Below are 24,619 nucleotides of genomic sequence, written 5' to 3'. Positions count from 1 at the left end.
AGCCCGGGCCTAACACGGCAAGTGGTACGTGGAATGTGGCAGCCAGTGGCTGCGCCCATTGCCATTGCCAAGGTAATAATCGTAAGCAACAAAATTGGTAATTTTTGGGAATATGTTTTGCTGCGGGACGGCATCGTATCGCATCGCATCGCATCCCCCATAAGTATATAATATTGTAATAAGTAAAATTATGTTTTCCCCGCTTCGGTTGGTGGGGAAAAGGCAGCCAAGAACGAGGCTTTCATTAAGGGTACCCACCTTAAAAGGTGTTGAATGTTCTCGGGCACTTTTTTGCTCGCTGCTCGCTGCTCTCTGCTCTCGGCTGGCTGCTGGCTGCCGTTTGTGGCTCGTATTGTTCTGGCGGCTGCATCTGCTTTCGGCTAATAATAAAATAGTGTTCGTTGTGTCGCTGCTAATAGGCTTTTTGGTTAATTAGAAATTTTATGTGGCACCTGCTAATGGATGTTTGGGTACGCCCTATGAACGGGTGTCATTGCGGCAGATGGCACCACTGATCGCTGGCCAGTGTGCTGCTCTAACTTTGGGGGGCAATTGGGGATTGGGAGTGCCGCTCAACCAGAGATAGAGATAGAGAGAGAGATAGAGGGAGTGCCAGTGGAATCGCACAGTCGTCCCGGATGGCAAATAATAAATTTTGAGCCAGTGCTGTGCTGATCAGTGTGTCCCTCAAGAGCAAACTATGGCTGCCAGTGTACCCCCAAGCTAGTCAAAAAAATCTTCTCTTCAAGTGTTGGGTCAGGCCAATATAAAATATATATATATAACTAGAAAAAAGAGAAACACATAGTGACAGGGAGTGGGGAGGGGAAAGCAAACTGTTTGAATTATTTGCAACATTTGTACAAATTAACTTTATGACCGCTGGCTAAATACAGTCAAACATGGCAGATGCCCAGCAGAGGCAAGCAGTATAGGTACAGGGCGGCACAGGGGGGCGGGGTACAGGTGGTACAATATGTATACAACACACAAAGCATAACAAGGCAAACACAAAATATGAACCGAGAAGAAGAAGCGAAAATACCCGCACAGAGAGAGCAAAAAAAAATATATATATATATGTACGAGTATTCTGTCTGTTGGAAGCGGAATAAAAAGAAAAAAAAGGAAAGAAAATTGTAAACATTGTTTCCGCTTCATTGTTGGAACCGGTGCCGGTTCTCGGGACAACTTGTCACTGGCGACAACGACAACGACAACGATGACGATGACGACAACGTCGCTGCTCAGCCGAGATTCAGTGAGAGCAGTTCCAACCAATCAGCCACCCAATCAGACTAACAAGCCAGCACTAGGCCCAGGCCCATGCCCAGGCCCAAGCCCAAGCACCAGGGCACTGCTTGCATTTTAGAGCAGATGTCCTTTACTGTAGCTTTGCCGGGAACAGGTGCAGGTGCAGGTGCAGGTGGCGGTGCAGGCCCAGTCACAGTTCACATTTTGTTTTCTTACCGCGCTGACTTTATTTACACGGACAGGACAGTCCGGGACGGGGACCAGCAGCAGCAGCAGCAGAAGCAGCAGCCGAGTGCTTGAAGAGCACAACAGAAGGCAGCAAATTGAGGTTGATATGGTTGGCAGCGTCGAATCCCGTTCGCCAAACTGCAGTAAAAACTCAATGATTTAACAATGAATGCAGCGCGCCAGGACCCGCTGCCCGCTGCCAGCCGGCAAGCAGGCCAGCAAGCCAGCAAGCTGTTCAAATATATGACAGTCAAAGAATGACAAAAAACGAAGAAAGAAAGAAAAAAAAATACGTAAAATGAAAGCAAAACATTGACAGACAACGAGAAGGACCAAAGGGATAGATGATGATGGCTCACAGGCTCCTGCATCCAACCCAGTCCCCCCTCCCCCCTATGCGTGTCGAAGGACGACCCACTCTTTGCTTGCTGCAGAAATATGAATGCCTCACCGGTTCAAAATGAATTAATAATCAGTAATTCTTGAACAAAAAAGCAGAAAAAATAATGGCCTAGGCCAGAGCCACGGCTCGGGCACAACGTAGCGGAGCGGCGCGGAGCAGAGCACTGAGAATGTGAGAAGAATCTCTTGGCAAAAGGTTGGTCTCTGTCTGCCTTGGGGCTTCACCATTCGACTCCCATGCTCCTCTCCACCTGCAGTGACAAGTACAGCCGGACCCGGACCCGGACCCAAACCCGTACCCATACCCCACAGAGGCCATTCTGCCACCGAGCGGTGGTTGACTGGTCTGTGACTGATTGGCGCAGCTGAGCACCTGACTGAATCACTCGGAGAAGCCACCCCCCACCACCATCAAACCACCCATCCACCGCCTAAGTGGGCTGGGACTGAAAAGGCCATGGATTTTAATTACAAGAAATTGTTTGCGTTTTTTTTCTTTCTTTCTCTCTCTTCTTCTTGTGCTACGCTCTCTCACTGTGTCTCTCTCTCTCGCGCTCGCTCTCCTGTTCCGTTCTGTGCGCCTTACAAAAGGTTTTGTGGCCCCGAGTTCGACTAAAACAAAAGCCGCCAGAGTTATAATATCTAAATATATGCATACATACATATGTACATGCATACATTCATACATATATATATTTGTATATATTTTTGCGGGTGCACTGAACTTTGGCGAATCCAACGAGTGTGCACACACTGGCGGCCAGTGTTGTATAAGCACTGTGTGTCCTGCTTCTCGCATGCCTGTTGCTTCCATTCATAAAACAAATTGTATTTTATTACCAAATAAAAAAGAAAAAAAAGAAGAAAAAAAGGATCTCGTAAATGAAAGCAACTATTGTCACATGATATGGCTCGGACTTGGGCAATAATTTTTCCACGCCACGCCCTTCACAATGAAAAGGGTTCGACACTGACTGCGGCGACGGAGATGAAGACGGGAGCCTCAGTCGTGGATGCCATACAAAAGGCACAGGCAGGAGGACCACAATGCCACTTGACAAAAAAAAAAAAAACCGTCAAGAATGGAAAGAAACCAAAACCGAAACCGAAACCGTAAAAGGTGTCTCGAAATATATAAAAAATAGCTAAATTTATTGGACAGTCGCACGCCACCCATTTAATTTATATTTATAGAAAATAAACACCAGAAGTGATTCCAGCCCCCATTTCAATCCAGACGCACACAACAACAACAATGCAAACTGAAGGATGGCAAAGGCAACAACAGCTCGGCAGTTGGCAGACCCTGAGAAAAGGGACAGTTTTTTGCCAGCACCAGGAGCACGTGGGAAGGTCTGAAAGGAAACCAGCTTGAAGTTTTTCTGTGCTTAAACATGGATTGAGAAGCTTCCACAAGAGTTTATTAACTGAAAAATACATTAAAACAAATATATATTTTAACTATAACGAATATGTGCATCATTTCTACTGACCAATGATTCCATTGTATTTTTAATATCATTTTCGATTTGCAATTGCCATAAACAATATAGCCAAGCTCTTAGCCTATCCAGATTGTTCTGCTCCTGTCCAACACCCCCCCCACCATCGAGTTGCCAGCCCCTTCTGAAGAGTTTTCCCTTTCTCCTTCTACTTACACTTTCTCAGTCTCTGTCGAGTGGGCTCCGCAATAAATTAGCCTTCTTTCTTTGCAACTGTTTCTGCCCATGGAAGCGCAACAAATTAAATGTCAAACTACAACAAAAACCCCAACAAAACCCCCAACAAAAAGAAAAAAAAATGCACAAAAATTCACACTTTCACACTGGAGATTGGGGCGGGCTGGACTTTTTCTCTTGTATTAAAAATAACACATGATACAAGAAGAGCAGCGACAAGCGTCACAAAAGGACACACACACAAAGCACTCGGAGGAGGACACATGGGGCACGAATGTGGCAAGAAAATTGGCTACAAAAGATGCTAATGATTTATTTAATCGATTTGACCATGAACATATGTCCTCCCATGGGGACTGGAAAGGAGCGTGTGAAAAATGGCAAAAAACACCCAAGAACTGGGGGACATCCTCCTCAATTTCATTTCATTTTTTTTCCCTTACTTTATTTGTCCCACCACAGATATTTTTTGCCGCATTTGTCCGATGCTGAACATGAATGCAGTCAAGTGTCTGGGCTGATCTTTTTAATAGTTTCTCGGATACGCAACGTTGACAAGGGTTTTGGACAGGCGAAAGGGTCAATATTGGACACGAGGCTTGGCTCGAAGGACCAAAGGAATGATGTGGGGGACTGGGCCGCTGGGGCGCTCGAAGTGTGGTCAAGTGTAAGTCGTTTCGGCTTTGCTGTGTAAATTATGTTAAACGTTTGTCAATTTGTGTGATTTGTCTTGTCCGTGTCCGTCCCAGTGCCCGTGTCCGTGGATAAGGTGCGTAAAGGGGTTGACTGTCCATGGTCACGCGCTATTAACTCCAATAAGTGTCAAGCGGTGGGGTTGGATGCCATAGGTGTGGATTTGTGGCTTTGCGTGCTGAGGGACCATGGCTGAGGGAATCTTTGAACCTTTTTTGTGCCTAAGTGGTGCCCCTTAAGGCCCTGTCTTCCCTTCCACTTGGTGGGTGTCTAATGCTTGTCTAATGCTGTTTAATGCTTTGTTTAGTGAAGTTCCTTCTCATTGGAATCGTATGCGTAATGGAATCTTGATGTTGAAACTTAATTTTTCTGCACCACTCACCCCATTGGCTGGAGATTTCTCTATTCTCTGTTGCTAACTGATCGCTGGGATACCATACCTGGCAGAATTTCTCCTCCTTCCTTTCTCCTACGAGTATTTTTCCATAGCCAACTTTTGCATGGAGAGGCTTCTGCTGGGCTCTGCTTTGGTCAGACATTGATTGAGCAGCGGCTGGAGAGGGTGGAGAAGAGCAGGGAGAGATGCTCGTATCTTATGAAAGTTTCTTTTTCCCTTACGCCAAAGGAAAATGACTAACATTGGGTGTGGCTGTGGGTCGGGCCGAATAAAGGGGGGCGGCTAATAAATCGGCTTCAATATATCAAAGACTTAAATTTCAATTTTTTTCAAATTTCCTGCCATTTAAATGCACTCCTTCGTCCGGGCACCCATCCTTAGCCCGGTCGTTGGGAGGGGTGGGGCTTCGGTCTCTCATTGTTATGGTTTGGTTGGTAAATGGTGCGGACTCTGCGACTGCGACTCTGGAGTGGAGTGGGCTACCTCCAGTAGGGGGTTGGAGTCGTGGCATTTGCTGCAGAATTGTGCCTTTTTGAGAGAGCTAAGAATTGAATATTTTTCTTTTCACTTCGGCGTTTTTTTTTTTTTTTTTTTTTCGCTCTGCTTTGGCGACAGACAACGACGCAATTCTTTAGCATTTTATTTCAATTTTCTTCATTTTTTTGTTGCCGCCCGCTTTCCAGATACCCGGCCAAGAGGGCTGTACAGCACATTTACTGCCTCATCTATTTAATACCATAAATAATTGCATCTAATTAAATATGCTCAAATGAAAATGTCCGCTTTTCTTTCTTATTTTCTTATTTTTTTTTTGCGCTCTGCTCTCCGGCCGGATCCCAGACCGTAGCGGTAGCCGTCGCCGTCGCCAGGCTACGTGCCAGTGCTGGGCTGCAGTTGACGCGTGATGGAGCGAATGTCATTCGGAATGAAATTCAAGTTCTAATTTGGACCGGCAGAGAGTGTTAAGAGAGAGAGAGAGGGGAAGTGGGAAAGGTTGGGTGGCAGGAAGAAATTAAGTAGCAGAGGGAAAAACCAAGCAAAAAAAAAAAAGAAGAATTTAATAGTTTTCAATTAGGAATCGTTTGCAGCCTTTTCTTTTCACACCCACCTACCCTGGTCTGTGTCGCGTCTCTCTCCCTCGACTGTCGCTCTTATTGCCGTTCCTTTGTGGCACACACTTGACGCCACAGTCCCGCTGTGCCCCGCTGCCACTTTTTCCGCAGCCAAGTGTCAAGCAAATGAAGTCACGACTCGTCCTGCTCCAGCTCCTGCCCACACTCCAGCCACTACTGCTTATCAGCTACCCAGCAAGCGCTCATTTAGCGAATGGGGTAGCTTGGGCTGGCGAATGTGGGCTTAGATACATATGGATATGTATGTAGATTTATTCTACCTATTATTATTATTTCTATTATTCCTTTGCTTTTGGATCGATCAAGTCAGTGCTAATCCATTTTATTATGCTGACTCAATGATGAATAAAGAGATGTGAGTAAGCTTATCCAACCAATAATGGGATAAACATTGATATAATCCAACAGAATGTCTCTACAGCGAGTCTTTTAATTTTTACAATTTATTTCTGCTCATCATTTCTGCTCCCAACCCAGAAAAACCCTTACAAACGTCATCAACCAGTCGAATCCGCTTGCCAACATACCCAACATTCTTCTCTGTGTTATATTGCTATTGCTATTGCTGTTGCTGTTGCTGTCTCTTGTTGTTTTGGCTGCCTTCCATTAAAAATTCAACGTAAATTTTATTTTATTTTAATTTGCGCTGCAATTCTTTCAGCACCTCCCTACAACTCCCCTGTCCAAAAGGGGTGTGTCTTCATAAAGACACAACGTCGCCGAGGTCTTTTTTTGTTGCCTTTGCTTTCGGTTTTCTGGTTTCTGTTTTATTTTTGTTTCTTCTTCTTTTTTTTTAAATGATGTCCCGTGTATTTTGCCACGTGACTCTCAGTACGCGCTGTCTGCGTGTATGTGCGTAGTTATTGTTTTAATTAAATGAATAAATCCATACAAATCAATTGCAGCCATGTGTCCTGGGAAAAAAGAAAACTGCTTGGAAATTACAGGGTTTTCTTGCTGTTCCCAAGGGAAAATGGCCGTTTTCCGTTACACTTATAAATAAATGTATTATGTAGTCCAGCATAGATTCACAGTAATAATAATAATAATAATAATATTTGGACATGCCTTAAAGTGCGCGCAAAATTCGAAAATGTTTTAAGTTGGTCAATAAGAATGCAAATATTAAGGCAAGCAATAACATTATTCGATTTAATTCGATTTAATTCGATTTATGGTGTGGAAACCCTTGACTCCGAGTGCTTTGCCTTTATTCGAGCTATTTTCCAGGCTTAAGTCTCTATAATTATATAGTGTATAGAATAGAGTGTATTCATAGTCAATCAATTCTCATTCCATTGCAGCTTGGACATATCCAGAGAGTCGGAAAGTGACTCGACATTCAGACACTGAATAATCAGTTACTAGACATATCCACTCGGCTATATGTATATACTCAATGGGCTTCAAAGGTGCGTATAATCACCCAGTTTTCGGGGAGCTGCAACCACTGAAATAGTTGCGCTGTGCGGCTAACTAGTGCCAGTAACTAGCCACAGAGCAGTGCTTCGATTAGAAACCCATAAATAAGCCTGGAAATACTTGAACAAAACTTTCAGAGACATTTAACTTCTGTTTTCTGTTTCTGAATCGGAATTTATGGGGGAGGGGGAGTCGACTCCATCTACAAGCCGACCAAAAACTCCAGCACGGACTTAGGGGCAATCAATGCTGGGACCAGGAGCAGGGCCAGGACCAGAACCAGAAACAAGTCAAGACAGTTACTTAAATAACTTTGCAGCAAGCAACAAACTGAAGACACAAACAACAGCAAACAACGAGGGGCAGAACGATGGAAATTAACGGCTCAGGCCAGGCCGAGTTGGGCCGGGACCAACTCCTCCGTTTTGCAAGTACAGTACGCCGGGGCCAGGAAGTTATTGAGCAACAGCGACGACGGTGAAAGGCAAAAGCAGCGCTCTAGACGCGACCTAAAACAACAAAATCAAGACGCCGCCGACGCCGCCGTCACCTGCCCACCTACCCCGGCCGACTCCTCCGTAGACCGAAAGGCAGCGTCGGCGAGGCACATTTCTGGCCCCCAACGATGGTTCGATGAATTTATTACTTTTGATGTTCAAACACGAAAACTGCTGCAGGCCATAAAACAAGGGCACAGACCAGACCACCCAGCACCCAGCACCCAGCACCCCTCCCCACGCCAACGAATTTCGCCAATCTGTTCACTGCCATCCATTCCAGGAGACTTTGGCAGAGTACAGCAAATGCTATTAAAAGTTTACATGTCTCAATAGAGTGTTAAGAGATTAGTTGGCATAAAATATTCGCAGAATTTCAACAGAAAAGTTAAGATGCCAGCGAACGGAGGCAATAGGGGAAAATTGGGAAAATAAATGGGAATTGATTGTGCAGTTGGTGCAAAGGGTTGTGGAGGGGAGCAGCAGCAGAACCAAAGTTATAGTTATGGAGGGGAATTTGATTTCGAATCAAATTGAACAGAAATTGGATGAGAATTAAATGGATTCGAATCAGCAAATAGTTAGCCGGAACAAAAGGAAATTCACGAACTTAAATTTAATAAAATTAAAAACTAAAGTAAGAAAATATATCAGAATTGATTGTGGAACTTAATCCAAATTCACAAATTTAAATTAAACAAAATTCAAAACTTAAGTAAAAAATATCAGAATATATTGTGCAATCCAATTCACGAATTTAATGGACAAAACTCAAAACTAAACTTGAAAATATATCAGAATTGATTGTGGATTTTAATCCCAATTCACGAATTTAAAGTGAACAAAATTCTAAACTAAAATAAGAAAATATATCCGAATTGATTGAGAAACTAAATCCAAATTCACGAATTTAAATGGAACAAAACTCAAAACTAAAGTTAGAAAATATATCAGAATTGATTGTGGAACTTAATCCAAATTCACGAATTTAAATAGAACAAAACTCAAAACTAAAGTTAGAAAATATATCAGAATTGATTGTGGAACTTAATCCAAATTCACAAATTTAAATTTAACAAAATTCAAAACTAAAGTAAAAAAAAAACCGAATTGATTGTGGAACTTAATCCGTGATCGACAATGATCACAATAAATGTTAGACAACAACTGAACGATAACATAAACAGAACAGAACAGAACAGAACCCTGAATGGCCATGGCATGCTGCATGTCTGACATTGTGAGCACTATGTACGGAGGGGTAGGGGTACGGCTACGTGTAGGGGTACGGGTACGTAACAAACATGAAAACTAATTGTACGAACAGCGATCTGTCGTGTGAGATATTGTGTACGAGGGACATACTATGTATGTATATAAATGAAGTGATTTGCGGGCAATTGGATCAGTGGGCACGAGAAAAATGGCACGTTACTGCAGTCTGTGGCCGTTCGCATTGCTCCTGGCGATCCACATTTGCCGCGCCGAAAAGCCCTACAGCGTCGATCTGAATTCCTTCGATCAGAACAAGGACTACGAGAGCGATGGCAAGTGGGTCGATTGGGGCACGCTGCGCATGAAGAAGGTGTCACGCAACAAGTTCGCCCTCGCCGGCGACTTTGAGTTCAAGTTGAACATGGGCGACGAGCAAGGGGTGAGTTGATGCATTCCGAATAAGTCGCCGCAGTGTCTCCTGCCACTCACACTGCACTCCTGCATCGTGCATCATTCCCCAAATTCAGATAATGCTGCGGGTGTTTGCCTACGACTCGAATGCCGGCCAAAAGGGTCCCCTGGTGATGAACATGAAGAAGCCGTTCTGCAAGTTTGTCAACGAGGACGAGAAAACCTATCCGTATCTGCAGAAGGCCTCCAACATGCCAGAACAGGGGGACTGTCCCTTCCCCAAGGGCCAGTACAAGATCGATAATTATGAGCTGGAGACCGAATTCCTGCCGGACGATGCCCCCAAGGGGGATTACCTGCTCGAGTTCACCATCCTGGACAAGGATGTCGGCGTGGCCGGCCTCATTGGCATTGTCACGCTGACCTAATGCGACACTCCCTCCATTTTTTCGCCATTTCCTCGTCTCTTAGTTGTGTGTTTTTTTTTATATTTTTGGTTTTTATTTTTGTTTTTTTTGTTGTGTGGTTTTTTCGGGTTTTTGGGTGGATCCATTCGACACGACAAGCGTTACGTTCCATGCTATATATATGTATCTACTTACTAGCCCTTTGCTCATTATGTGTATGCTATTTTTTTTTTGTTGCTGTATATTTTTATTAATCACGGACCTCAATATAATGAATATCGCTTTCAAAGACAAAAATTACACGACTCTGCACAGCCGCTGCTGCAGTGGGAAATGGGAGTGGGAGTGGGAGATGGTTGCCACGGGGTGGATGGGTGTTTCGAGAGTCAAGTGCAACGCACTCGCATGCTTGAAATGACAGGCACAAATAAAATCGAGCCACAAAATTTATGCTTCAACACCTCATCTAATTGAAATTTGGTGCCAGCCAGCCAGCCAGCTATACCTGCCATCCTGCCATTCTGCCATCCTGCTCTGTGTGTGTGTGTGGCATTTGTCATTGACAAAGCAGGTTGGCAGGCAACGCCCATCATCATCCTCATCATCCTCAGCATCATCATCATCATCATCGCAGGTCCTTGCAGCGTATTTAATGATATCTCTCGACTCTTACCCATTCTGCGGCTCCTTTTTTTTTCTGTTGCGTTGGTTTTTTGCTAAAAATGATTATCTCTGCATTACGATCCATTGATTCCACTTAAGCACCGTTACCATTGCACACACGCTGGCAGTCAGACAGAGGCGTCTCTCTCTCTGGTGGCCTAGAGTGGGCGTGCGAGTGGTAGTGGGGTAGGCAGGGCATACACATGCGACACTTAATTAACAAATATGCATTACAAACACCCGCAACGAGCGGCAATTGGTTGGTCATGTCAACCCAGTATCCCACAACCCCTCCGGTATGCGTATGAGTATTTTTCCCCCCCAAAAGACCAACTCGTTGTTAACCCTTTTACGTGCAGCAGTAGCAGCAGCAGCAGCAGCCCTCCCAGTGTGCGGCTCGTGTGGCAGCGCGGGTTGCATGTGTTTAATTGAAAAATCATATGCAGCGCGCATAATTATGTTTATTGCAATAATCCGATGCAAATTTTCCAAAACTCAAACTGACACACAATCACCGAAATGCTTTAGACGGTGGCTGCCACCACCGATGGGAGGCAGCGGGCCCAGGGGCCTAGCTAAAAGGGGGCCTGTGCCCATTACTGTGTGGAGGCCCCTTAATTAATATTGATAAATGAGATATTATTTATATTTTCCTATATCCCTTTTCGAGTGAGGCTTAGTCCATGCATTTAATTAATTATTTATATTTTTTTTATAATTTCCACTGATTTAATTTTAGAATTTCAGAACTTTAAATACGTTTTCTGCACTCTGAGCACATTTTAGTTTCACATTTGGCACGTAATTAATTAATTAATTAATTAAAATAATTGATTAATTATTAATTAAAATAATTTATTAACTATTAATATGTCATAATTTCCACTGATTTAATTTCTGAATTAACTTTAAATAAGTTTTACAAAGGACCCTGCCCCCCCTTTGTTAAATGTTTGACTATGCCCCTGAACCATCCACATCCCACAGCCCACAGCCCACACAGCCTCTCCCCCTGGAAACCGTGGCCGCTGCAGCTACGCCCTTGCGCTTTTGTGCATCTCCCCCCGCACACCCACACCCACACGTACACCCAATTCGTATCTGTATTTGTATCTATGCATAGCCGTGGCTGTATCTGTATCTGTAGCTGTTGTTTTTAGCTGCTGGCGCGCATTAAATTGCACTTTGAATTGCACATTTCAACGCCTACTGATTATGACAGATAATTATGTTATCGAGTGCCGCCACACGCCGCAGTCAGCCCTGTTCTCGTTCCTCGTTCCTCGTTCCACGTTCCACTGTGCTAACTTTGTCGCTGTCTCTGACACAGTTGCGGGCTGAGGACTTCTGGCTTCTGGCTCCTGGCTTTCTCCTCACAAATGTGCGTGGTGTGGCATATTTCGATTGCAGATCACACATGTGGATAGTGTGCCAGACAGAGTGCTGCACATAGCGCAAGGGGATAGCTGGGATAGCTGGGATAGCAAGGGATAGCAAGGGATAGCAAGGGGATAGCTGAGATAGCAAGGGATAGCATTTCCGATGGCAGATCTACAAAAAAGTTGAAACTGAATCAACTATAAGAATATCGTTTAATGATTTATGGAACTTATAATGTTTTGGTCGCTTAATCATTTGACTTTTAAATACTTATATGTACATTTTCTTCTTGTTCTTGGCATACCTCATTCCTTCCCACAAGAGGAGGCTCCTTTCGACTTGAACGATTTGAAGTTTGAGCTGTTGGTAAAGTCAAAGTCAAGAGAGCTCGAATCCACTCTGGTTTGTCCTAGGGGACTCATACATATACACATACATACTTACTATGCCATGCCACATCATAACATGCCTCATACCCATTATATTCCGTTGCCGCTTTGTGCTTTGTGGTGTGCGATGTGTGTGTGGGCGTACCTTGGGCGCAGGTACACATATTTTTAATCATCATTAACAATAATTCGAGAAATACTTTTAATTTTTTTCTTCTTTTCGCTGGGCATACACACACACACACACACACACCGGGGGGTGTCTGTGCGAGTGTGAGTGTGAGCCTTTTCTTTTCTTATTCTTATTCTCGTACGTACGCTTGGGCACGGGTATTCCCCTTTCTATTCGTGCCTCAATGACATTGCACTTACTGTCGCCTCTCCCCCCGTCCCCCGTTACCATGCCATCCACCACTTGGCCGCTCTCCTCCAAGATTTATGTGAATCCCCCTCTGGGGGATTGCTTTCGACGCCTGTGCTCATGTTGTTGTTGCTGTTGCTGCTGCTGCCTCCAGTCCCAGCCCCAGCCTCAGCCCCAGCCACATCTCCAGCTACAGAGATCCTTACAGTCTTAGGTTCGTTGTAGTATTTTTTCTGCCACTTTCTTGTGTGCAATATTAATTATTATGGGCGCTGCCACCCACACAAATAAATCATAAATTAAAAGCCAAGACCAGGGACCAGGAGGGCGACTGGGAACTGGGAGTGGGACTTGGGAGTGAGACTGGCACTGGGACTGGGACTGGGAAAGTGGCCAGCCACACCCAACCACCCTCCCATATCACCCTCTTAGACAATTTTTATCATTAAACGCATTTGATAATTAAAAATTGTCATTTTTTAGCCCCCCCCCCCCCTCCTATCCACACATTCTGTGGTGAAATATCATTTTCTCCTTCCATACAGAAAACTTTGGAAAAAAATGAAAAAAAAAAACAATATTAAATTACCAAATGCTTGCTGATGGTGGGTGGGGAGGGGAGAGGGGGTTAGCTAAAAGGCATTTATCATTTTGCCAACTGTTTGTTTGATAAGGGAAAAAGCAAACCAACAATGAACCAAACAACAACAAAAAAAAAACAACAAGAGAGAGAGAGAGAGACATAAATAAAAATTAATTGGTGAGCAGAAAAATACAAAAAAGGTGGAAAGAGTCCCGCTCCGCATAAATATTACTTAAAATAGATTCGGGAATGGCCGAAAAGTGCCAAGCGAATCTGGGGTAATTTTTCTGACTAGTAGAAAGCCAATCTCCTCCGATGCCACTGTCACTGCCCCTGCCACTGCCACTTACAGTTCCACTTGCTCTGCCACTGCCACTCGCGCTCATCTCTTTCATTTACCTTAATTTCTGTTCCATTTGTAGGGTTTCATTTCATTAAGTTTAACTACTAGCTCTTCGATGGTCCAGAGATGAGATGCCCGCCCCGAATGGCAACAGAAACAGACGGAAGACAGCCGTAAAAAGTAATGCAAGAAGTGGAAACCATTATAATTGTTGCTAAATGAAGCAGATAGACAGGCGAACAGACAGCCAGTGAGCCGAAGCCGGAGCCGGAGCCAGAGACAGAGCCAGCAAAGCAAATGTGTTTCCAATTGATAGAAGCCTCAGCCTCAGCGTCAGCTGTTGCCGCCTGCCCCAATTCGAAATGGCTGGCCCCCCCCCGGGTTGAGGCAGGGCTGAGGATGGTTTGCCACTTTTCAAGTTTTATTTTTGCCAGAAATAGATCTTAAGCGTTTAATGGGAAGTTCATTGAATGTAGCACTGGCAGTTAAAAGATGCAGGTTTCTCCCACGCTCAGCTGTCAATAGAAATGGGCACAGATTTTGTTGCAGTGATATACCATTTTAAATCTTTACTTAGAGTTGAAAAGAGTCATAACAAAGGATCAGAGGCAAAGAGCCCAATCAACAGAAGCCCAACTTAAGAGCTATGAATTAATCATGGATTCAATCGATTACAGGTTCAACTGAGAAAGCATTCGCAAGGGGCCGGACACTTGGGCTACTACTATTCTGACAACAAGGTCTTTAAACGACCGATTGAGGATATCAAAATGAAGGTAATTTCGTTCTGCTAGGCGACCAAGCAGCTACTCGAGGCGCTGACTGCACCAGAGAAGCAGAATAAAGCAAGCAGGCCGACAAGCAGTGCCCAGCAACTGGATGCACTGCTTAGGAGGATCAACAAAAATGCTGAAAAGAAATCCCAGAATAAGGATTGGGATTAAGGGAAGCTACGATCGATGCATTTAACATCTTATTATTAACATATTAAAAATCAATTTAATAGAAAAAGGAAATCCCCCCATTTAGATGACATTTCTTGGTAGCGCTTTTCCTGGCAGTCCCGGCTTTGCGCCCTGGAAATGACACGCAGACGAAAGCGGTCAGAAATGCCAGCATGATTAAATAAAATTGCCTATAAAATCGTATTTACTACAAGAGAATCACCAAACATCAGTGAAAGCCCTGGATGTCAGTTCTTTCTGCCGGAGGGGTTGCGTCCTCAGCCTCAAATTAGGGGAAGTTCGGCAGGTTGTTGAATTCTTTTTTGATTTTTGGGGCCTTATTTGGCATTGGTGGCATACAATTCCCCCCTCTCTGTCTCTCTCACGCTCTAATTCTGTCTTCACCGCCTTCTGCTGCTCGTGGATCGTCCTTCGGTTTAAGCCTTGGCATTTTACGCGCTATTACCACTTTTCGAAGCAATAAAATATTATTAAAATTATATTTTGTCTGCCGCACACACACAGACAGAAAGAGACAGACAGACAGACAGCCAGAAGAGATTGAAAGAGAGGCACACAGAGGCTGTAAATCAACGTCTCGATGACATTAAAATAAAATTTTAATGCCGCAACAGAGAGGGAGCAGGCCCAGAGCATGATGAAGAGATGGGGGCAATGGAAAGCAGCCATGCAATTTCCATGGCGCTTTTCGATCGAAAAACTTTCCCCGTCTGTAGTTTGGTCCGCTCCGCCGCGGCACAGTACGGCACGGCACGGCACGGCAAGATGGGGTGGGAGGGGCACCAGAGTGGTGGAGGAACGACTCTCATCATTTTCACCTTGGTTACACTGCAGAGCAGGGAATTTATTTGAATTTATCAGAGTTGCATACGCCCACCGTGTGCCGTTTCCCGTGTCCCATGTCCCGGGGCATTGCCCCCAACGTGCGGCTGTGCCGTGTCTGTCTGCTCATTTTCATGGGCTTCGGGGCAAATAATTGTAAATATTTGATACACAATAAGGCAATAAAAATAAAATTGAAAATTGTTCGCTTTGTGCTACGTTGCCTTTTATTATTATTATTATCATCAGCATCATCATCATGAGGAGCAGCACTGAGCCTCAGCCTCCAGTCGCCTTATCCTACTCCTGCTGCTGCTGGGCTGTGCCGATTTCATTCTGTCTGGGGGGGACTCTGTCGTAAAGGAAATTGATACATAAGTCATTTTTATTGGCATATTCTTTTGTGTAATTACGCTGCAGGTAATTTAAATTTCCGTTTTCCATTTCGCATTTCCCATTTCCCATTTGCCGTTCGCCCATTTCCGTTTCGTGCTTCTCGCTCGATGTACTCGTAATTTATGCCCGATGAAAAACCTATTAAAAATGTTATGCAATTTGCGTAAATCGCATCGATTTTCAGCTTGAATGCAAATCATTTGGCCAACTGTTGAAAAAATAAAAAGCAGAAATGCGAAAGACCCAAAGACAAGCAACAGAATGGATGGGAAACCCAAAATTAGCTTATTTTCGGTGACTTTATTTTGTGCTGCTGCTCCTCATTAGTCGTGGAGACGCTGCAGCAAATGCTCCAGCAGATTCACACAGACGCAGTAGACGACAATGATCCGGAAGCAGTGCATGCTGAAGGCCAGGAAGGCCATGGCATCGGGCGACATGGCTGGCCGAGAAGACCCAACAGAAACGATGCCACAACAATTGACAAGGAATTTCGAATGTGAAGTTTTCGTATAAAGTCTGAGGCTACTGGGTGGGGGAGGGGTTTCCAAAGTTTCCAAAGTTTTCAATTTCCATCGAACCGCAAATAAAAATTAATATTAAATTAAATATATTTCAAAATATTTGCTTATGGTACATGGTAGAACCCCCATTTATATGCACGCAAAAATCAACATAATATCCAGATATGTACATATTATCCCAAAAGATCTGTAATCTGTAATCGTGTGAGGCAGGGTGGATATGGTGGGGAGGGGGGGTAAAGTCAAGTCAGGTGAAAAACTTTTGCTGCTTGCCACTTAACCGTTCAATTTGGGGTTCCGACATCCTGCCGCAAATTTCTTCCACCATTTGTAGACGCTGCTCAGACCCCTCCCGATTCCCTTGCAACATCTACGTGTGATTGTGTGTGTGTGTGTGTGTTTGTAGAGCTTTTTTGGTGCAAAGTTTTTGCGGCTTTTTCAATATTTTATGAGTCAAGCTTTTGCGTTAACACCTTAAGTACGCAGGGCATTGCGGTTGCTGTAGATGGGGGGGAAATCATCCCACTCTGTGTGTGTTTGCTTCTATGTATGGGTGTGTGTGTGTGTGGCAGGAAATAACGCGCAAGTTGCAAGTTTTAACTAGCAAACAACTTGCCCCAGACCAAGTCGCCTACTCCACCGCCAGTGGCACTGCCACAACCACAAAATTGAGGATGAGAAGGACGATGACGACGTTGACTGTTGCGCCTGTTGCTGTGGTTGCAATGAAGCATCGAATATTCCACACTCTCCCATAGAATCCACAGAGTACAGCAGGCCACCCCCCGTCCACCCATCCCACCCCCACTCCATTTAGTCCATGGCACATTGTAGACGTCGACTACGATTTATTTCCCAGGCAACTTAAGTGCGCTTGGCCCTCTCCCCCCACCACTACTAACAAACGCTGGCCAGAAGCGCGCGAGAGCCTTTGAACAATGCCCATTCATGCAGACACGCCCACACACAAGCACAGGAGCACACACACACAAACACAGGAGCACACACAAACACACACACATATTCATAGAGTGTTTAAGCGGTTTGGGGGGTGTGGGTGGTGGGTGGTGGGGGCCTAACTCAATGAGTCGAAATTAAACAATGCAAAAGATTAAGTGCAGATTTGGGACTTTATCTGCTTGTGCCATAAATTGGTATTTAAGGGATACCTCACAAATGTCTATAGCACCCACCACACACACACACACACACACACACACACACACACACACACACACACACGCAAGCTTATAGAGGAGAGGCCCCTGAAAGTATTTGGCAAAGTTTGCTTTGCCAACAAAGGATCAGCCAGCAACAGCCACGCAACACAACGATATCGCGCCTCTGCCACAGCCACTGCTTCTGCCTCTGCCACTGCCACAGCCACTGCTATTCTGTAGGTGGCAACCCTGGCAAAGGGAAAAAACCACCGCACATATTCTCTTCAGTTCAGTTCAGTTCTGTTCTGTTTGTTGTTTCCTTTCCCAATACAGTTTACCTTCAGCGAAAGAGTGGAGCAGCAGCAGCAACAGCAGCAGGAGTGGCGCCCACAACATGCACAAGATTAATTGCAATCGGTGTTTGGGCATATGTTTTATACTTTGTCTTCTGCAACTCTACTTCCGCTTGCCGCTCTGCTTTCTCTGTGTATTTTCTTCAGGTTTTGTGTGAAAGTTTTTTGCGCTCCCTGACGGGATAAGCAGGGGCAGCAGGAGCAGCAGGTGAGTGCACTTGGCACTTGAGAAGGTAATTAAGCAACTATTTATGGGGTTGGCTGGTTCTGCCACAGCAGACACAAAACACATGTCAAAGAAACCAAAAGAAAAACCCCCTCCCCAATGGGCCAGGAACGGATATGAATGGAGGGCGAATATGAATATTGTTTACACTTGGGATCGGGTACATTTCAGTTACAATTTTATTATTATTATCGGAAACCAAACTAAAATATGGGGACATTGAAATAACGCAGCAAAAAGAACAAACATTTAAGTGCCACGCCCGACTTGCGCATCTTCGCCCGGTAGCGTTCCTCCTCGGTGATGGGTCCCCAGATTTGCTGGCTGAACAGCCATAAGACGATAAAGAGCAGGAACACCGCCACCATAAAGGTGAAAATATTCACACCGAACACACCCAAAGCCAGGTGCATAACTGCCGACGCATCACGCGGAAGCTGTGCTCCGCTCATGGATCGAACCTCTGACTGCACTTCCTTCAGTCCTTTGTCCAAACGCTTGACATTCTTGGGCTTGCCCTTTTCTGGGCGGCCTGTGCCTCTGCCGCGTTTCTTTGCCATGTTCTTCATTATATTAATCACCATTTTCTGCATCTTCGTCGACTTCTTTACCGACTTTACCGATTTCTTTACCGACTTCTTTCCCGACTTCTTTACCGACTTCTGCTTCATTTGGATGGACTGCTTGCCGTTTCTACTCTCCTTGATGTGAGGCAGGTCGGCGGTGGCCCTTAGCTCAGAATCGCCAATATCGAGCTCCAATCCATGCCAATCCTTGCGCCCCATGGGCCATGGCAAGCTGTTCGGTGCGCTGCAGTTACAGGCTGCCTTTGAAGTCGACGCATAAAGATCCAATGGAAGCTCTGACTTGGTTCTACGGAACGTTGCGCAGAATTTTGTGTGTTCAAACTTGTGATCTCTCCTGGCAGAGGTCACTTTGGGTTGCATCTTTGTCGGTACGGGGGGCATGGCCATGAATATGCATGTCGTACTGCTGGGGAAGAAGCCTCCCACTGCCTTGGACGTTGACTTGGTCTTGTCTTTACCGACCGATGGCTTTGCCGAAGATTCGATGGGCTGTGACGTTGGCTTGGCCGTGTTCCGATTGACAGATGGCTCTGGCGAGTTACGATGTAATTTAGTATCCTCGATCCCAGCATCGGACCTTTCAGACTCCAAAGTGCTGTACGAGGAGTCACTGATCGATGGCGAATGAAGTTTGTCCCACGACGAAGGCCTCGACGGACACAAATCCCCGTCAGATGGTATCAGCCTGAAAGCAGCGGTACGACAAACGGAATCTCAGGCATGGTGCGCAGGCAATTAAAAAAAACACTTACGTCCTGTTGTGGATGGGATGCCATCTCGGCATAGTTAATTGTTAATTTTTTTGTTGTTTGCAAATAAAATGTATAATAATTGTGTCTACCGAATACGACAGAGCGGAGTGGAGTGGAGTGTCGGGGGCTGCTACAAAACTAAAACTCTATTGAGGGATACTGTGAGCAATAGGTAGAATAGTATTTTAATATAATATCAGAGTAAGAATGAACTGATGAAGCACACGTTGCTGTTGCTGTTCTGCTCCTTAGCCCTACCCTAAGGTTGCTGTAAACAAAACCCCCCAAAAAAGGAAAAGGAAAAGTAAATGGAAGCAACATAATCCCGTCCGCAGCGCAGAGTGTAGGTGTCCATCTACGGTAGGAGAAAATAATAGAAGGAGCAGTTCATGGGGATTTTAGGGATATATAAATATTAAATTAAAAAATAAAATCTATGCCCGTATGCCTGACTGAGGAAAAAAACCTACCTGAGGAAGTGTGTGATGATGATTGCTGATCTTGCATTACAATGCTTGAGTGCAGCTCTCCATCCGGAAGACTTTTCCAACCAAATGCCGCGTGCCTCTCTCTACTAAGACAGACTTGCTTCCTTATACATACATATATATATATATTTACGGATATATATGTATATGTATAATACTGCTGCCACATTGTTTGTTTTCATGGCTCAGATGCTGTTTCTCGGCTGCCTCCCCAGTGCCCACTCAAGGGCTGTTTCGCCGGCTTTACCCAGTCCCTTTTTTGCTGGCACACCACAGTATTCCCCTACCCGCTGCAATCGTTCGTTATTCAATTTCATTTGCAGACCAGGACCATAATTCGATTGCTCCATGTCTTAATGCCATAATCTCAAGGAAGGACATGTGTTGGGAAGCAACAATAACAGCATACTGTGTTGTGTTGGCCTCCTTTCATCCGTTCATCATCAAGGCACCCAACGCAGCCAACACACCCAACCTTATGGCATCCTCTCGACTGTGGCTGTGGCATCAACACCATATCACTTTGATTACTTTATTATTGGTGGGCATGCACACCACACCACACCACACCTTTGTATCGCATATCGTATATGGAGTGTGCTCGTACACGTACTTCCCCACTCCCACTCTGCCAGAATTCCTGGCATTATCCCACTTTACTTATTAGAAGCAATCATACAACACTCTTCAAATGATACAGCGAGAGAAGAAAGAAAGAAAGAGAGAGAGAGAGGCTGAGGCAGCAGCAAGCGAAATTATAAATCATTTTTTCTGTATTTCTGTTTTTGTTGTTGATTTATGCGTTTGTTCGATGCCACTCACTCCTTCATTGTATCTCTGTTTCTTTCTATATTTGTCCCCCCTCTCTCTATGTCTCTTTATCTTTATCTCTCATTCTTGTGTTATATATAAAAGAATTCATACCCTGTTATGGTGGAGTACCAGAAGTACCAGAAATCATTTTGCAGCTATATTTAATTTAATACTATTTGTGTTTAATCATAGATACGAGTATATGTTTATATATGTATGTATATAGAGGTATTATCCACATACTGCAGATTTTAATGTACGACTATTTCCATATATTTTTTTTATTAATTGTTTTATTTTTTAAATTTTTATTTACCCTCCCAAGTCGAGGGTATTTTATGTTTGAAATATCGAACATATAGTTTTGCCTCTCTCTCTCTCTCCTCTCTTTCCTCTCTCTGTGTGTGTACTTTCTCTCCGTTTCTCTTTGCACTTTAGCTCCTGTTGATAATGAGCCAAATCATTTTTCGTGAGATATTTTCCCCACCACCCATCGTTCGGCATACAAGTAGCTGGAAAACTTATGCTCCCCGCCCTCCCGAACTTCTAAGCTAGTTACGATGCCTTTGTCTGGCAAGTCATTCCCTCCCTCAGCACCGCACACCTTAGGCTTTGCCACACCGAAAGAGAGACAGAGACAGAGAGAGAGAGAGAGAGAGAGGAAGTTTGGTCCTTGAAAGCGTTATAAATCATTGACATGATTAAGCGACGCGGCACGACACGACATCCTTTTGTTGCACGAGTATTCACTGTAGTTGTATGCGCATCCGTATGTGTGTGTGTGTGTGGGGGGACAGAGGGCTTCGGAATGGGGGGGGTTGGGGATTTTGATTGGAGTAGCAGTGAAAGTTAATCCACGACGGGAGGGATGTGGATGTTGGCCCGAAATGATAATTTAATATCGAAAAATGTTTTTATTGAGTTGATTTGTAAGTGGAGCTAGTCGCTAGTGGCACGGGAACGCCACTTGAGTCCCCCCCTGGAGCTTTAATGGGGCTGCATAGTCGACAGATTTTCAGTTGCAATAAAAGAAAATTATGGAGCAAGACGCTTAAATGTGCGATGGGAATCTTTGTTGAGGTACTGTTCGGGTTTTAGCTTGGAATAAATTCAGGTGAAAAGTAAAGCTCGTGTCTAGACTCTAGAGGGAAGCGGCAACATCTGCCAAAAGTAGTACTGCGCAGTCCCAACTCGTTTTTCGATACAACTTAAAAATTAAACATTTTCCTCTGCTGCAATAAAATTTCGAATTAGATTTGCCAAGTGAAATGCTGCCATGGATCCATGGGTACCAGGAGGACCAGGACCAAGTCTCAGTCCAAAACCCAAACGAACAACCAATCCCACACGACGATGCATTGAATTCTGGTGAACTGGATGCGGCTTTGCTACCTTGTGGAGTCTTCTTGCAGCTAGCTCCTGCGAGCGCCCAGCATCTCAATATCGATGTTGTGCGTCTCGTCGTTGAGCAGCAGGAAAACACCGAAGAGACAGCCGCGCACAACAACGCCATTGAAGAGCAGCTCAATCGACTGGTCGAGCAGATCAGCGGATTCTGTGAGGCATCCATTGCAGAATGGCTCAAATCGATAGTTTTCTTATGTTCTTTTCCATTTTAACTATCTACACATATTTCGGATAATACAATTTCGGCTTTAGGATTATGGATTATTAATTATTATTATTATATTATTATTATTATTATTATTATTATTATTAAGGATTGCACTCAGTTGGGGGAGAAGGCTGGGCCTGCTGTGGTTTTATTCGATTGGAAGACAGACGGGTCATGACTAATATTGTGGGACTATCAGAAGGTTTTCCCTGCCTTCTTGGTGCAGTGTTCTTGTGTGTACATATGTTGGGTAAAACTTTACCTGTCTCTCTTCGATGTACCGAGAGATGATCATAGAATACGAGCTTTGGATGTGGGCACAATTTATGCTATGAAGTTAGAGCTCCATGCTCTTGGTCTTCCTTCCTTTTGGAAGCTCTTAAGAGCTACATATACATATATATATATATACATATGAATGTATTTATGTATGTAAAAAAAGGCCACTTGGAAGCCCTCGCTCTGGCTGCTAACATGCGAGTGCCGCCGAGTACTCGTAGCGTTTCGTTTGCCTTAGCACTTGTTGTCGTTTCTTGCCTCGTTTCTCATAGCATTCCATTCCGTTCCATTCCCATTCTCATGCCCATTCCATTACCACTCCATGCCATGCCTATTCGCACCATCCTTCCGTTACTCACATCAAACATATTTATGTGTACTTTAAGAAACTTTGCTAATATGTTAAAACTGTTCATTGACACCAAAAAATGAGCAAAAAGCGTGCCAGCGGAAAAAAAGGCGAACCAGAGGGAGGAGGCTACAGCTCAAGTGCTCTCTCGCTCTCGCTCTCCCTCGCTCTCGCTCTCCCTCGCTCTCTCTCTCTCTCGAGCGAGCGAGCTGTTTGAGTTTCGACTGCCTGCACGTGTGGTGGGGGGAGGAGTAGAGCAAGAACACTCTCTCATATGTGAGCCGCGACTGCTGCTGCTGCTGCCTGTCAGTGTTTGCAGTGTTGGAAAACACAAACACAAACTGTGCGCTTATTAAACGGCAGATGGCAGAGGCCAGGCAGCCCCACCGCTTCGCCGCTTCGGTGCCGTTGCCAGGCAGGCAGGGTGGCAGGGGATGCCAGGGGGGTAGGGAAGAGATTGGTTGGCACTGAGTTCTAGTCAAATAGCCGAAATAGAAACAACCGAAACAAACTTTGTTTGCCGCTACTGCAATATTAACTGTTAATTATGGCCATTCTGGCAGCCGACCCCCGCCGCCACCCGGGCAGCCCTCGAGGGCCCCATCTTCGTCTGTCAATATTGGTTGAAACACTTTCTGATAGCCGAAATGCCTTTTGAATATGACCGAACTCGAACACGAACCCGAACCCGAACCAAAGCGAAGCGGCCAAAAGTTATGCAATTGCACAATTGCAATTGCCGCCACGGGGGGCACGGCCGGGGGCACGGGTACGGGCATTCAGCATTCACTATTTTATTAGAAAAGTTTCCATCGACCATCCGGCCACTCCAGCACCACCGTTCAGCACAGTCTACCCCCAATGTTTGACTTTATGCGCTATTTTTTAATATTTATTATGGCTGATTGCGATTCCTCTCAAGCCTCCACCATCGCCCCCCATCGCATGGCCATGCGGGACGCCGCGTCCACTCGTACATTCAGTTTGGGTCTGTGGTTGGGGGGTGGTGCGGGGATATCGCCGCTTATTGTTTGCTTTGCGGCGTACCAAGACCAACACCAAGGAGCGGTGGAGCAGGAAGTATCAGGGAGTAGCAAAAAAAAAAAAAAAAAACATTCTATGGAAATGTAAAAGTTTAGACAGAGGGCTGACTGCATTCACGCATTATAATTTAAGTGAAACATAAATATTGATGTAATAAATTAATTTCTGTTAAATTGAAAGATAGAACCCCAGAGTCCTGAGCTGGAGCCCAGCCCAGCACCCAGCCCAGCACCCAGGCAGATCCATTCAGTTTTTGGCTTTGATTGGAGTACTCCCCTCTGCCTGAGGTATGTATTGGTGCTGGGCAACAGGGCAGGGCCATTGATTTTCGTATGAAAGTCGAGCAGTCGAGTAGCATTTGAAAATGGAACTTTAACTACAAAAATACATACACACAGCCTAGCTATCAGAATTGATTCTGTCACTGAGCCGAAATCGAACTGAAATCGTTCCGATTCTGTTTTATTTTCCCCCCAATACTAAATTAAAAGAACACCTAAAATCGCGCCCAGAGATATGCCACCATTCATACGCGATGACAAGCAGCCATCGCGCTGGTATGAGGAGATGCTGGACATCGAGGAACCGAACGAACTGCCCCACCAATTAGCCAATGTGGACATGGAAATGGAGTTGCATGCGATCAGTGTCACCGTGGAGAATATGCGCGCGGAGAGAGTGCGTATACAGCAAATGCTGGCCGAGATTCAGCTTCGCATTCAGCGTTCGGCCCACCTCAACGAGATTCAGAGACTCATCGATGCCAGGGATGCGCTTGGCCAACAGCCG

General features: G+C 44.9%; 3 protein-coding genes across 3 annotated transcripts; 1 reads left to right on the top strand and 2 right to left on the bottom strand.

Annotated features, from left to right (window-relative positions):
- The first annotated feature begins 9,123 nt into the window (after positions 1-9,123).
- LOC111081170 lies at positions 9,124-9,833 on the top strand. Its single transcript, XM_022377158.2, has 2 exons — positions 9,124-9,359; positions 9,448-9,833. The coding sequence occupies exons 1-2, from the start codon at positions 9,129-9,131 to the stop codon at positions 9,757-9,759; spliced, it is 543 nt and encodes a 180-aa protein (XP_022232850.2). The 5' UTR covers positions 9,124-9,128; the 3' UTR covers positions 9,760-9,833.
- Positions 9,834-15,687: 5,854 nt separating this feature from the next.
- LOC111081173 lies at positions 15,688-16,152 on the bottom strand. Its single transcript, XM_041596246.1, has one exon. It carries the CDS (start codon positions 16,078-16,080, stop codon positions 15,964-15,966), a length of 117 nt encoding a protein of 38 aa, XP_041452180.1. The 5' UTR covers positions 16,081-16,152; the 3' UTR covers positions 15,688-15,963.
- Positions 16,153-16,795: 643 nt separating this feature from the next.
- Positions 16,796-19,375, bottom strand: LOC121405477. The gene is made up of 3 exons (XM_041596178.1): positions 19,243-19,375; positions 18,151-19,175; positions 16,796-16,878 (listed from the first exon to the last, which is right to left on the bottom strand). Exons 1-3 carry the CDS (start codon positions 19,272-19,274, stop codon positions 16,796-16,798), a joined length of 1,140 nt encoding a protein of 379 aa, XP_041452112.1. The 5' UTR covers positions 19,275-19,375.
- Between the last annotated feature and the right edge of the window lie 5,244 nt (positions 19,376-24,619).

Source organism: Drosophila obscura, unplaced genomic scaffold (genome assembly GCF_018151105.1).
Source record: "Drosophila obscura isolate BZ-5 IFL unplaced genomic scaffold, ASM1815110v1 contig_97, whole genome shotgun sequence".
NCBI classification, from domain to species: domain Eukaryota; kingdom Metazoa; phylum Arthropoda; class Insecta; order Diptera; family Drosophilidae; genus Drosophila; species Drosophila obscura.
The sequence above is the reverse complement of the archived record's forward strand: the minus strand, read 5'-3'. Positions and strand labels throughout refer to the sequence as shown.

What these genes read in the sequence shown, in the direction of transcription:
- LOC111081170 (XM_022377158.2), top strand. Translation starts at nt 9,129, where the DNA reads ATGGCACGTTACTGCAGTCTGTGGCCGTTCGCATTGCTCCTGGCGATC. An exon ending in ACATGGGCGACGAGCAAGGG is followed by an intron (nt 9,360 to 9,447) that starts GTGAGTTGATGC and finishes CCCCAAATTCAG; the next exon opens with ATAATGCTGCGGGTGTTTGC.
- LOC111081173 (XM_041596246.1), bottom strand. Translation starts at nt 16,080, where the DNA reads ATGTCGCCCGATGCCATGGCCTTCCTGGCCTTCAGCATGCACTGCTTC.
- LOC121405477 (XM_041596178.1), bottom strand. Translation starts at nt 19,274, where the DNA reads ATGCCGAGATGGCATCCCATCCACAACAGGAC. An exon ending in CATCCCATCCACAACAGGAC is followed by an intron (nt 19,176 to 19,242) that starts GTAAGTGTTTTT and finishes CGCTGCTTTCAG; the next exon opens with GCTGATACCATCTGACGGGG. An exon ending in GTCGGGCGTGGCACTTAAAT is followed by an intron (nt 16,879 to 18,150) that starts GTTTGTTCTTTT and finishes TTGCAACCACAG; the next exon opens with CAACAGGCGCAACAGTCAAC.